Source organism: Schistocerca serialis, chromosome 2 (assembly GCF_023864345.2).
Source record: "Schistocerca serialis cubense isolate TAMUIC-IGC-003099 chromosome 2, iqSchSeri2.2, whole genome shotgun sequence".
Taxonomy (NCBI): Eukaryota; Metazoa; Arthropoda; class Insecta; order Orthoptera; family Acrididae; genus Schistocerca; species Schistocerca serialis.
In genome coordinates, this window is record NC_064639.1 from 350,911,511 (window position 1) to 350,926,809 (window position 15,299).

Consider the following 15,299-nt stretch of genomic DNA (forward strand, 5'->3'; position numbering starts at 1 on the left):
TACGCTTTGCACTCGTATTTAATGTAAGCATTTGTTTGAACATATTATGATTTTGACGTTCGTACATAGGCACAGCTACCCTGTTTCTCTCACCATCCTTGAGCAATCAGATTCCGACGTTGGCAAACGTTAGCCCTGTTACGGCTACTAATGAAAGGTAAGTGTTGAAATGACCACTCGATATGTGTCGACCATTATAAGCCACCAATGTTGGTACCTAATGTAGTTGTATCACATCATTTCATCCCTATCGACGCGCAGGTCGCCGAAGTGGCGTCAAATCGAAAGACCTGCACCAGGCGAACGGTCTACCCGACGGGAGGCCCTAGCCACACGACATTTCCATTTTTACCTCTTGCCTGCACCTTGAACTTCCACCGTCGGAGGGTGGTATGGGACTTCAAGTCCCACCGCCTCACCTACAACAGGCACTCCAGTGATGTCCTTGGAATGAAATCATTGTAGGATAGAACAATCCTACCTTCCACCAAGACAGTAACACCGTGATACACCAGTGACGCTGTATTTCAACCTTCAACAAGGGGAAAAAAATAATCGTGCAGAGGTTTGTATGAGAATGGGCGCAGCCCGAAACCGGTCACCGACTAAAGAAACATCAATTTTAGTTGCAACTCTGGCTGTCTCTTTTTGCATCACAATATAAAAATGAGTTGCTGTCCCACTATACCAAGCACGTCGGCGTTACGCAATTTCAAAATTACCTGCCAGAAAACAGAAGATATCTTTCCTAGGACGTATGCAGCCTTCATCAGGGAAATCAACTTTGAGGGGTAACAAATCTTTGAGTCCGTGATGCGGGAATGCACGCAGCGTCCTCATTTGGCCAGCACGTCTGGTCCTCAGTTTGTACGCTAATCGCATTCCGGATCCATACACAAAACCAGCGTCTATGTAGGAAGTCACTTCATTTAACTGCGCTCGTGGACCTGTAAAAAAAACCGGAGATTTCCAATTAGTTCATCTCACAGCTTCGATACATACAATCACAAGTTCTTAGCAGTTCAAGAAAACTGTGCACCTTAAAATTACAAAAACTGAAAACACACACATTAACACGCAAATGTCCACTCTGCCACGTGGACAGGAGAAATGGTACGCTCGAAAGTTAAGTGTGAAGGACATGATGTAGTTTGATGTTCTTCCAAGGACTAAAGGAACAGTTGCATGAACCTAGAGCCTAACGTAATTTCACCTCTCTTTCGTTTTTAGAGTTACCTAAAATTTGCCAGGGTTGTACCTGGAACCAAAATAACACAAAAGGAGTTTTCTGATAGTGTTCAGTCACCCCGTTGGTAGTAAAATATAGTGTTACCCAGCACCAGCTCCATATTTTGCCTAGGAAAACAATCCAAACAAATCATATTTCGAAGAGGAGCACCTTTAGCCATCAGCAGAAACGCTGACCTGTACCCACAGTTGACCAGGTGGAAGCGATGCCACCAACGTACCCATGATTTCGACCCCAAGGTCCGAGTTCGCCAGATTACACAAATGATGGGTATAAAAATTGCAGTGTGATTGCATCTATGATTGATCTGTGATAACCCAGTAGTGCCCAAAGATGGAAAATGACCGATCATCTCACTCAGAAAGATGTTCTTCTCATTCCCAGTGTCAAATTTTATACAGTAAAGTATGATTTTTGTTGCAGCGCTTACTGAAGTGCTTTAGATTCGCTTTTTTTCTAATAGAAGCTCAGATGAGTTTCTTCATTGCTTGTTGTGCTTCCAAGAAAATGTTTCTAGTGTTCAGTTCTGCTGTTCGCACTTATAATTTAGAAACGCACATTCAACTGTTACACGTATTAAATTCCTAAACAGTTCCGTATGAAGTCTCATTATTATAACCTTATGATGCTGCCCAAAGAGGTATGTCAGCAACTGTTGTTTGTCTTATGTAACAAGTAGGATAATGGTAGGAACCAATTCAGCAAAGAACACACTGTCCTTTCGAGCGTTAGACGTCTAGGGGCGTTGTGATCCTGCATGGCGTTGAGTGTGGCCCTTCTGGACCCGCCGATTCGATATCCGCATGAACGTCGCGAGCAGGAAGCGAAAAGTTAAATAACGGTATTGATAGGTCACGATCCAAAAGAAACCCGCTGTTAAATCTTTTCTTGCGTGTGGAATGTAGATTTTGTGGTTATACTGAAATGTTAATCATTTACATCCTCAAGCATATAGTAGCTCCTACACTTCGGCCTAAAAAAAAAAAAACTACATCAAAAGTGGTACGTAAAAGAACGTTATATATAGAAAATAAACAATTTTTTTCAGCCTTCAGTTGCAAGGTAATTTTTACTCGTTTACCTAGGTTTCGATTCCAGTAATGGAATGAAATGGAGAAGATTCCATTACTGGAATCGAAACCTAGGTAAACGAGTAAAAATTACCTTGCAACTGAAGGCTGAAAAAAATTGTTTATTTTCTATACATATACGGTTGCTGACGCGCTGCATGATGTTAAACGTTATATATCATTATAATTTGAAAATTGTACACTAGAATAAATTGTTCGGTGTGACTATTGCGTTGGGCAAAACAAAACCTGAACAATGTTATTTTTGTACAGCTAGCGTGATTCGACGGGGTGTTTTGCAACAGTAGAGGAAAGCTTGTGGTTTTGGGACGTAACTTTCTGCCCTGTGACAGTACTTTTGCATTAATCGAGGTTAAAAAAAAGTACTGGAGGTGTTGATTACCTATGAATGGAAGTATGTAACGCAAGAAGCTTGTTGAACACTTTTTACTACAAAGCCAGACCGACTCTGTTGCTGTCAATATTCTTGAAAGAATTATGAAGTGTAACTCAGGCTTGAAAATTATTTGGTGGAAGATCAATCCAGATGATCCAAGTGCGATTTATGTGTGGCACTGTCTTAACGTCATTCAACCTTGGGTATGTTGTTCTCTTACTGAAAACAAAAGGTAACATCCCTGTGCCAATTATGAGCTTCCCTTTGTTGTATAAAGAGCTCCTTCCTCTATCGCCAGAGAAAAAGGACTTGTCGGATAGTTGTACAATACCTTGATGTACAATACAGGCAGTTTTATGTGAATTTACCTTCTGAATGAACAGTTCAATTTACTTTTCCTCTATTTAAGATTTTGTGTTCCGTTTATTGACCTACATAGAACTATCTTTCTTTAGTTGGTATCATTTCAGTATGTAAGACAATGTATATTGTTAATACTTTCTGTTATTTTTTCCATTGTAAAAAAAATTATTTTTTTTACATACGACGTTATTTAAAATGTACTTTTACACGATTGTAACGTTCTTACACGGAAAACTACGTGGAAATTAAAATAATTGTCTAAATATTGTAAAATATGCTACATTCGTATTGCTGTTCTATAATACTTAATGTTATTACTTGATCATACATAATAAAAGGCACAAGTAACACTACCAAAAGAAAACAACAATTAATTTTTACTTCCTGAAAAATTGTGAAATTCTGATACAAAATTTTCTTTGAGGCAGGTTTTCATCTGTAGGACCACTTCTGGTGACGTCAGAACAGTGGTTTGCGAATCAACTTTATTTCTATTTAATCAGGTTTCCCACATATGATGCTGAAGTCCTCTTCGAAGGCTCTTTTCAATTTCACAGAAAAAAATTTAATAGCTCCATTAGAAAAATGCAAAGTTTAAACCGCGGTTCGGAAACTATGGACGTCAAAAATTACTCGCGTATGTCATAAAACTCACCGCATTGTCCGCCATAGCTTAGCTAAAATCTCGACACGGTACGTTTACTTGCTATGGATATATTTTGTGTGGCGTTCTTAAATGCCTCGTCCTTTATATTCTATCTGTGATGCTAATAACACTAAAATATTACTCATAAATACGAAAAAATAGGGCAGTGGCATCAAAATGGTGGATGAACTCTAATGTTTCCTGTTTAAGTTTTTCAGATTCACAAATCATGAGTAATAAATGCCTATTTTTCATTAAGAAACATAAGTTTCTCTTAGAAATTGTTTCCTTCATTCATTTGGAATGGAATTATGAACAAATAACATTATAGTTTCAAGGAACAAGCAATTTTAAGTTGAAAAGGATCCATAAAAGCATTACTTCTTCGTGGTAACCAAATTATTTTACATAGTGTATCAGAAATAGCTTCACAGATTTGGGAGGTAGATTCATCACACCAAAACGAGAAAAGAAATCCACATACTCATGTATACGACAGCTCTTCATTTATGAGTTAGGCCTATTAGTAAAGGACTGTGTTGGAGATGAAAATCAAATTTTAGATAACTGAGTGATATTATCGAAGCAAATGAGGTTGCTGGCACGCTCATGATATCCTCCATTGTAATGTGTAGCTCATTATGCACGTTTATAGACAACATTGACATGTAGATGCACAGTATATACACAGAACATATTCTGAACAGACGATGAAATGAGCCTCGCAGCTCTTTAATGAATTGTCTTACCGAAGGAAAGAAAGAAGTGATGCTGGTTTCAGCATTGCAACCTTTTAAAATTGAAAGAACCCTCCTTTTCCTCGTTTAAATACATTTATGGGTAATGCAACAGAAAATCTCTTGTGTGTAGCCAGTGAGGTTTGAGAGATGGGACTCACGTTGTCTAGTCTTGGTGGCAAGGGGGAGAGAGAGAGGGATAGGAGGGGAGAGAGAGAGAGAGAGACAGAGAGAGAGAGAGAGAGAGAGAGAGAGAGAGAGAGTGTATGAAACAAGCAAGGACGGCGTGGGAGCACATGGCACCACACCACACACGTTCGCTCCGTCATCGACAAGGGTATCAGGATGCGCGAGGAGGTGCCCCGAAGACTCGTCCACCTCCACAGTAACTCTGTTAGCCTGGAACACGCGACTCGTTCGGCGTGTGCGCCTACCACACACTTTTCTCTTTGAGAAAGAAGAATTCTTTGCTGCAAAGCCGGCAACGTGTCTGTCGGCCTGCTGTAGTGTGTGTGTGTGTGTGCGTGTGTGTGTATCTCAGATGCGCGCGCAGCTTCACTCACTGGTTCGTTGCCCTTACTTGCATGCACTTAACGCAGCGTCCATTCATTTGCCTGCTACTATTCAGCAGGCAGATCGATTACAGCCACCTCACTCATTAAACAATAGCAGAGGCTTTCAGCCTCCACAGACGTGCGAATGAAGAAAGGTTGTGCGTGTGTTAGAGAGATCCTGACAGTTATCCCGAACGGCTCGAGTTGGCATGTACGCTTTCCAGATCTTTGTTGTTGTCATGTTGATAACGGAATAATTTATTATATTATGTAATATTGTTTGTTTGTTTGCCGAAATCGGTGCGGATATGTTTACTCAGTACGCGGAAAGCATAACAGGCAAGGATGTATACGGGAAAACACAACGTCGATATTGACCAGGGCGGGGGCGGGGGGGGGGGGGGGGGGGGGGGCAAGCGACAATGTACTCCTATGCGCACGCGCGAATTCGCTGTGGTGAATGAATTCTCTCTGCCTCTCCCTCTCCCCCCCTTCGCTCACTGTCTTCCTGCTGACAACTCGCGAGCTCCGTGGAATCGTCAGTTGGCGCTGCGTCATTGCGCTTGCCCAGTGTACCGTACTACGACGCGAATCGTACTTTTAGCAAGTTTGGAAGATTTCTGTTGTTGCAATACATGTAACTCGAGTGGCAATAGCGTCACATGGATATTTCCACTCTGTGCACGTCCTCGGCCACGGAGGTTCATTATACTTGCAATTCCGAAATTATCATGGAGAAACTAAACCGTTTTCTTTATTCAGAAACACTCCGTATTACATGGGTTCTATATGATGAGTCTGAAGAAAAATCCTTTAAAAATAACCAGTTATAAAATTGTGAAAATGTGAGGTTTCTCGCAGTCATTTTTAACAGATAATCTATAAATGGCAACTACACTTTTTCCATCATCTACCTATCAGAAACAAGATGGCAGAGCATTTAAAACATTGTACGAGTTGTTTCCTTATACTGATAATTAATTATCGGATTTCACACCGGCTGCCTGCTGACACTGATCCAAGTGACACTAACCCAAGGCGAGAGACTTATTGCAAGAGACCGGAAAGTTTCCACACGTATATCAAAGGATGTGAGAATGAAAGCAACGCCTCAATGTCCTGCTGGGTGATTTTATGTAGGAAGTAATACATTTCCGCGTGTTGTACGTATTGTTAAGCGTTTGAACTTTGGCTCACCACGGGCCGTGCTTCGCCTATTTGTTGTGCATCTGTGTACGTGCGCAGCCAATGACGTTACCTGTGTAATTCTGCAGTTCGTTCCCAACTTTATAATCGTACGATAGTTTTTTCTTCTTCTTTTGAATACGGTGTAAAAACCAGTACTGTAAAATGGAGTTACTTGAAACAGCAGGGTAACGTGAAAAGATATGCGGTTATTTTGTTTTGAATGTTAGCATCAGGCTGTGCGTAATATAACTATTGGTTTTGTGTGTGATTCTGAGCAACCATACGAGGAGCAGTAGTTTTAGCAGGAAAATGAAGTAAATGAATGAAGTTACTATCCTCTAGTAACAGGCTATGTTGTTGAAGATTTATGTTGTTGACAAGTAGTGAGTCTTATTTATGCATATTATTTCCCTTATGCTTAGCAATCGCAAATAATGAAGTGAAAAGACTTCCATCGAGTATCAATAGAATCTTGAAGCAGTAGGAAACCTCCTGCCTCAGGTCAGTGTCAGCAGTCACAGAGTGTAAAATCCATAAATTCATGATCAATAGCCGGCCGAAGTGGCCGTGCGGTTAAAGGCGCTGCAGTCTGGAACCGCAAGACCGCTACGGTCGCAGGTTCGAATCCTGCCCCGGGCATGGATGTTTGTGATGTCCTTAGGTTAGTTAGGTTTAACTAGTTCTAAGTTCTAGGGGACTAATGACCTCAGCAGTTGAGTCCCATAGTGCTCAGAGCCATTTGAACCATTTGAACCATGATCAATAAAAGGAAACAATCTGTACAGTATTTTAAAAGCTCGTCATCCTATTTCTGATCGATAGACGTCCGAAGTAGTCTGTAATTCGTACCGTTACCATTTATATGATACGTGAGGTAGGCTACAGCGCTTCTGCTGACCTCATCGTATATTTCGCACAGTTACCACATGAATAACAAATGAGATATTAAGGGGTGTTTGGGAGCCATGGAATAATTTCCTCTTACATCATACCATAGAACGACGCATTATAATGGTACAAAGCATACTCTGCCTAGCATCTCATTGTTACTGCACAAATGAACTCAAGCCGCGCGGGATTAGCCGAGTGGTCTAAGGCGCTGCAGTCATGGACTGTGTGGCTGGTCCCGGCGGAGGTTCGAGTTCTCCCTCGGGCGTGGGTGTGTGTATGCTTGTCCTTAGGATAATTTAGGTTAAGTAGTGCGTAAGCTTAGGGACTGATGACCTTAGCAGTTGAGTCCCATAAGATTTCACCCACAATCGAACATTTGAAATGAGTTCAAATGGATCAAATGGCTCTGAGCACTATGGTATTTAACATCTGAGGTCATCAGTCCCTTAGAAATTAGAACTACTTAAACCTAACCAACCTAAGGACATCACACACATCCATGCCCGAGACAGGATTCGAACCTGCGACTAGGAATGAAGAGTACTGGATAAAAAAATTCGTTCTGAGTTTATCCGTTTATCTTGTACCGCAAAGTTTGAACTTGGTTGTCACATTCCTGCCTGCTGGGGCATTGTTTATAAATTAGTATTGCTGTGGCATAATGGCGGCAGCGCGTGGATTTGTAGAAATCAACTCGTGTTTTTCAGAATTTGATGTGAAGACGTCGTAGGTCGACAATATTTTTCTTTGGAATATGGTTTTCGGTGTGATCACCGTTCAGTTTTTTTTATAAGCATTAACAGTTTCTTTAAGCTGTTCTTCGTTTTCAGAAGTATTGGCAATTTCTTCGAGTTGTTCTTCAGTTTTAATATTTGCGATTTGTTCGCCAGGCAAAAAAGACGATGCTGTGCCTCTTTTTGCTTTAACGCCAAACATGGCTTCATAAGGACTTTGGCGTATTCCTTCGTGGTATGTAGTGTTCTTGGCAAATTGAACAAAGGATAAACCATCTGACCATTTATTTGTATCGTTATCATTCATCCACGCAGTTCGCATATTCTGTACATCCTGATTGGTCCTTTCTACTGAGCCTTGTGTTTGTCTGTGACGAGGCTTTCCATGAACTATTTAAACATCTTTCCACATAGCGCATATTTCGGATATGACTTGATTACTAAATTCTCTACCATTATCTGATTGCAATATTGCTGGTGTACCAAATGTCAAAATATTGAAAGAACGTGATGCGCCACTTCTTCAGCTCTTTTAGTTTTCAAAGGTCGTAACTGGACAAACTTAGTTAAATGATCTTGATACACCATTATGAACTCATATTCGACATCTCAGATTGCCTGCAGATCCAACAGACCAACTTGAGATCTTGAGTTCAATTCAGAACTAACCATTGGCTTCACAACAATACCTTTCTTAGGTGCACTGTGTTTCATTTGACACTGTTAGCATAAATTTAAATACAACTTTACAACTTCATCTGTAATATTTTTGTATTTAACTTGCAACTCTTTAAGCATACGTGTTGTTCCTCCGTGGCCTATTCTGATGTGAGTTTCATATAGTATACTGTACAATTCTTCATTGGTAACATAATACTGTATGTTCGTTTCCCCTGGTTTTAATGGTACAATTAACTCCTCTTCATCATTAATTTTTAAAACATCAAAACGTTTTAATCGTCTGTAATCCAAAGGTGTGTTTCATTCAATTTTAGCAGAAACCACTTCAGAAAGTATTTTAGAATACTTTTCTTGACAAAAATAAAAACGTCTTCTCGTTTACCCGCAATTAATGCATTTAACTTTTCATGAAAAAGATCACGATTTGCTGCAGTATGCATTTAGTATACGCGCCCGGGTTCCCGGGTCCGATTCCCGGCGGGGTCACGGATTTTCTCTGCCTCGTGATGACTGGGTGTTGTGTGCTGTCCTTAGGTTAGTTAGGTTTAAGTAGTTCTAAGTTCTAGGGGACTGTTGACCATAGATGTTAAGTCCCATAGTGCTCAGAGCCATTTGAACCATTTAGTATAAAGTAGGGTATCGGAAAAAAATTAAGAAAACGTTGCTCGCGTTGTCAAAGCTTGCATAAGACTGACAAAGCTGATTGATTCCGAGCAGAACAAAGGATTTGGCGGGAGAGAGCCAGTCGCTTGTTTTGGACCTCCACCAGAGCATATCTGTGATTGTCGACACACACCGGAGAGGATCCGAATGTACAACAATGTAATGAAATATTCGATTTTTCACCGATGTATTTGGTTTCTGTTGGCATTCGCCGGTGAAAGTCGACATTCTCCAATTTCGGTCATTCATAGTAACACTACCACTAGATGCCAGAAGCGCACAGAGGTAAGTACGCTTCCCCTAGTTAGGGTGAAGGCAGTGTTTACGTACCGAGGCGGCACTCCTGTGGGACGGCGGCGCTGGAGCGCAGCACGTTCATGCAGGTCTGGCCGTGCTGGCGGTAGAAGACGTCGTCGCGGGGCAGGCTCAGCGGCAGGCAGTTGCGGTGGCCGCGGTCCGAGCCGCAGCAGTCCGGGTCCGTCTGCGTGAACGACGCTGCCAACACACGCCGAAAGGCCGAGTCACCGCAAACTTGAAGACATCATGTTAGGCACAGTTCTGGAGGTACCCTCATTTGGCGAAAGGTGGCAGCACGTAAAGCACCCAGCAACATTGTCTAACACGGTCGTTTTGGTGATCCAGGTCCTATGATGTACGAAGGCATACTGTTGCATGGGTGTACTGACCTCGAAATGTTTGAACGCGGTTCACACACCAGTCAAAGTTTTTGTTACACTGTACTCCTTCCCAGCATGTTTTCTCAGGGGTGTGGCCGAGCGGTTCTAGGCGCTACAGTCTGGAACCGCGCTACCGCTACGGTCGCAGGTTCGAATCCTGCCTCGGGCATGGATGTGTGTGATGTCCTTAGGTTTAGGTTTAAGTAGTTCTAAGTTCTAGGGGACTGATAACCTCAGCAATTAAGTCCCTTAGTGCTCAGAGCCATTTGAACCATTTTCTCAGGAGTAAAATCAGGTTTGAGTGCATTTTTATGGATCACAATAGGCAATTTCATCTAACATCACAGGTGCAGGAGCTCTATGGAACTTCAGGATATTCGGGGATTGGACAGACATGCTCGTTCTCCCGACTTACATGCCGCCGAGCGCGTGTGGGATGCGGTGTGCAACCCGTCCACATGCACCAGCGTCGTCAAGCAGTTGTCAACCGCGCTGATGGGAGAGTGGAACGCCTTACCAGAAAAATTCCTTACCAAACTTTGCAGAGCATGCATTGCCGTCCTTGGTGATCACTAGACCGCGGATTTTAGATAAAAACCTATTTTGTTCCTGAGTTCCTATTTGCATAAAAAATTGTACTTATGCGTTTCATGACTATTTACATTTAATAGCGTTAATTCTATACGACCCAAAAAACCCTATTTCGACGTTAGTGCCTATTTTTGCCTATATCGGCTTTAATATCCTATAAAGTGCATATTTCATCATATAAGACAGTGGCTCCAAGTTTTTCCACACTATACGACAGAGAGAAAAAAATATTTTCTGCCCAGCGTGCAGCAAGGTGACTAGTTGATATGCGCTCATGCTTCGTATTTGCTTAACACTTCGGTCTTTTTTTATTTTTTTATATCGCTATCCCTGTTAATACCAAATACTCTTTCTAGGTGTTTTATTATTCATATGTAAAAAATAGATCACGGATCTTTATGTTAAAACCTATTTTTTTCCTAAGCTCCAATTTGCATATAAGTTGGTACTTATACGTTTCATGACTAACTAAACTGAATACCGTTAGTTCTATAGGACCTAAAATTGCGTATTTCGACGTTGACGCCTAATTTTGCCTATTTCGGCATCAAAATCCTAAAAAGTACCTATTTCGTTAATCTGACGTAGAGTTCTTGTGTTTTCAAAGATTAGAAAGAGGAAGTAAACTTTGGGCTTTACGTCTCGTCGAAGGCGACGGTCGTTAGAGACTGATTACAATTCCTTCGCTTGCCTTACTACCAACAGCACTCGGCACGGTTGAATGGCCATCCATCCAAGTACGCGCCGAGCGCGACGGTGCTTAACTTCGGTGAGCGAATGAGAACTGGTCAAAGATTTGAGTTACACATTACAATCGAACGTGGGAGTACTAAATGTTATATATGAAAATATTTCGTTCTTAGGATTCTGGCCAGCTGTGTATTTTCGCAAAGAAACGGTTTCATAGGCCTTAAGCTGAGCACGGATTAAAAAATCACACTTAATCGTAGACGCCCTCTATAGCTAAATTACTGCCCTTCGCGCATTTTCTCGCTGCTGTCTACAGGCAGACCTATCAAACTACTCTGTTTCGTGAAAGGTATTATACGTGAATTTTCCGGTTCGAAAAATAATTTGCCAGTAGTGAGATGTTTTCATCTGAAGCACCGGTAGATTCCATTCGCTTGTTCAGAAGGGGCGGCCATCTTTCAGGCGCCATATGTGCAGCAACGAGTACGGTACGTCCCCTACCGCTCCCATACACCGCAGTAAAAGGGGAAAAAAACAGGTCATCGTTCACTTTTTCCCAGCGAAAACAAATCAGTACATTGTGTAGCGACCGACGTGTTAAGTGTTACTGACGTTCTAAGTTCAAAATAAATTCTAGTTTCTGTGCGAGAATACTACGCTATGCCGAAAACAGCTAGTTCAAAGTCTACAAGTCTACTCGTATAAGGCAGTGGCTGCAAGATTTTCCGCATTATACAACAGATGGGAAAATTATTTTCTGCCAAGCATGCAACAAGGAGGTTAGTTGATGTTTTTCTTAGACTGTCACTTAGGATTCTTTTTATCGCTATCCTTTAGTAATATGAAATACTCTTTATATGCGATTCTAAACTGCATTTCCCTTTTCTCTCGTATTAGGTTTCGAGTGTTAAGAAATCTCACTTAACTCAGCATGCAGATGGAATCGCACATAAAGCTAATGTTGAACGAAAGTCAAAATTGAAGCAAATTCTTTTAACCAATAAATCTGATGAATCCTCCGAAAAAAACAAGTTCTTCAGTGATTTGTGCCATGCATTTGTGGCAGCAAACATCCCCTTTCGGAAACTAGAAAACCCTATTTTCATAGCTTTTCTTGAGAAGTACTGCCATCAGTCTATTCGTGCAGAGTCAACTTCATGTTAGAATTATGTGGATTCAGCTTACAATGCTGCATTGCACAGAATCGAAAAGATGTTGGAGAATCTTGTATATGGATTTCTGTGGATGAAACTACTGACAGTCTTGGCCGTTACATTGCAAACCTGATTACTGGCAAGCTAGATCCAGATGCTCCCTCCAGGGCTCATTTGATTTACTCAAAACAGCTTGCAAAAACTAACCAACAAACAATAGCACAGTTTGTGAACAATGAGCTTAAGGTGCCAGGAAGTCATTTCTGAAAGTATTTGTATGGAGCGTAGCCATGTATGGAAGTGAAACATGGACGATAAATAGTTTGGACAAGAAGAGAATAGAAGCTTTCGAAATGTGGTGCTACAGAAGAATGCTGAAGATTAGATGGGTAGATCACATAACTAATGAGGAAGTATTGAATAGGATTGGGGAGAAGAGAAGTTTGTGGCACAACTTGACCAGAAGAAGGGATCGGTTGGTAGGACATGTTCTGAGGCATCAAGGGATCACCAATTTAGTGTTGGAGGGCAGCGTGGAGGGTAAAAATCGTAGAGGGAGACCAAGAGATGAATACACTAAGCAGATTCAGAAGGATGTAGGTTGCAATAGGTACTGGGAGATGAAAAAGCTTGCACAGGATAGAGTAGCATGGAGAGCTGCATCAAACCAGTCTCAGGACTGAAGACCACAACAACAACAACCCAAAGGGAGTGGATGAGAATAAGGTGCTTCTGGCCGTCACTGATGCTGCTGCATATATGATAGCAGCGTTTCAACTATTAAAAGTATTCTACCCATTGATGCTGCGCGTAACTTGTGTAGTGTATGGGATCAACCGCATAGCAGAGCAAGTAAGGCTACAATTTCCTAAAGTAAATAAAGTAATATCTATGGCGAAGAAAATTTTTGTTAAGGCACCACAAGAATACAGGCATTCAAAGAACATCTTCCAGATGTCCCATTGCCGCCAGAGCCTGTTGTCACCCGCTGGGGCACGTGGCTGATAGCAGCAGAATACTATAGTACGCATCTCTCAGCTGTCCAGAAGGTGGTTGAAAATATACCGGAGGATGCTGCATCCGTAATTGCAGCAATGGAGTTACTCAAAGATTCTTCTTTAAAACGCGACTTATCTTACATTAGGGCCACTACACATTTATGGCAAGAATAATTTAACGATTAGAAGGCTCAGAGACAATAATTCTTTGCTTGAAGAAGTCAAAATGAAAATTAATGAAGGAAGTAGGGGAAAAAGTACGGGCAAAAATGCAAACGGTTTTGCAGAAGAACACTGGCCTGAAGCAGTTGTGTGCAGCTGCCGACATACTTAGTGGAAAATCCAGCACTCCTGACTGCAGCATTACTGTCCAACATGTGTCGAAAATGAAGTACGCCCCTGTCACATCTGTCGATGTAGAACGTTCTTTTTTAGAGTATAAATTGATTCCGACTGACAAGCGCCACAGTTTTTCACTAGAAAACCTAGAAAAGATTTTGGTTATTTATTATGAAACCAACTATGGTCAGAATATGGGAAACTACGAATGTATTAATTACACCATTGCCACATCTTTTTTACGGAGATCTTTATCTTGCATGAACTCAAAAATATTTGGAGTTATGTTCAACATTAATGTTGTAGATTGCTGTGCTCTGTAACTGTGTAAATATTCATTCCCCTTGTTTTAATGACTAATAAGATGTTCATACTGTGAACAGTGTGTATTTTAATTAATTTTTATTTTCTCTGCATCATTTTTATTAGAGCCTATTTTAGGTTTAATATAGCCTAAATGAACTACTGAAGGAGCCTATTTTAGGTGCCTAAAACACACTTTTTTACGACCTAAAAATCCGTGGTCTAGTGATCACACACCTTATTAACCCAATTGAAATTTTACATTGCTGCTAAACTATCGTAAATTTTAGTGCTCCAAATATTATTCAAAGTTCGTCATAATTTATAGGTTATGCATTACTTAATCGCAATTATTAAATATCCAGTGGTCTGTTACGTGCCAAATTAAGTACAAAATGTCCTGTTTTATATCCTATAATGACAAGTTTGCTGCTCAAAATGTTACTGAAAAAACAGTCATAGTTTATGGTATGCATTACATAGAAATTATTATTACAAATATTATCACGCTAAAAGCATTTTACACCCGAAATCGGTAGAGCCTTCTGTTATTACAATGCAGGGTGTACCAATAAGAATCATCCGATTTAAAAAAAAAATCATAACTATTATGTTATTTGAGATATGTGCGTGAACAATGTATTGATAAAAAAAAAGGAAACTCTCGAGTTTTAAATGGTTCCCGCTAGGTAGCAGCAGTGTGCGCCCACTTCAGTTCTAGTAAAAATGGTGTTTGGACAACAGAAAGCGTTTTGTGTTCTACGTTTTGCGCAGTGCGAGTCTGTAACTAGTCGACGTAACTTTCGTGCTAGGTATGGCGGGGAGCCTTCTACAGCACAGAGCATTAGACGATGGCATGAGCAATTGCGAGAAACAGGTTGTCTGTATAAAGGCAAATCGCCCGGCCGCCCCCAAGTGTCTGACACAGATGTCAAACGCATCCGCTATTGTTTCACTAGTCCGTATGGTTTTAACGATATGTAAAACTGCCTGGCTCTCTTCTTCGAACCTCTTTCACACTTCTCCGTTGTCTTAAGGCGTGTCACATAGAGTGATCGAGTCAGTCATCACAAGTGAAGCGAGAGTGAATGAGTGTCATTTTGTAACTTTGCTTCTGACTGTGTGATAACATAACCCTTTTACCACATTCGTTTCTTTTATTATTTGTCAGGGCACTGATAACCTCGCCATTGAACGCCGGTAGTTTCTTAAAACAATGATATGTGTTAATAGAGATTTCACTTGTCAGCTGGAATTGGTTTACATTTTCTTTTTTCTTTGTAGCTTCTTGTGTAGCTTTTTCTACGATGAGTCGTTTGCTGAACTTCTCAGTGAAGTGACCAACAGTAGTCCCTCATTATGCTGGCGTTCCAG

General features: G+C 41.0%; 1 protein-coding gene across 1 annotated transcript in view; it reads right to left on the minus strand.

Annotated features, from left to right (window-relative positions):
- The window catches only part of LOC126455977 (peroxidase-like), a 136,207-nt gene that overhangs the window by 59,291 nt on the left and 61,617 nt on the right, over positions 1-15,299 (minus strand). Inside the window, exons 5-6 of the mRNA XM_050091733.1 lie at positions 9,504-9,668; positions 723-947 (exon numbers count right to left, since the gene is read on the minus strand). Of these exons, the coding sequence (XP_049947690.1) occupies positions 723-947; positions 9,504-9,668 (390 nt within the window). The remainder of the gene's footprint in view (positions 1-722; positions 948-9,503; positions 9,669-15,299) is intronic.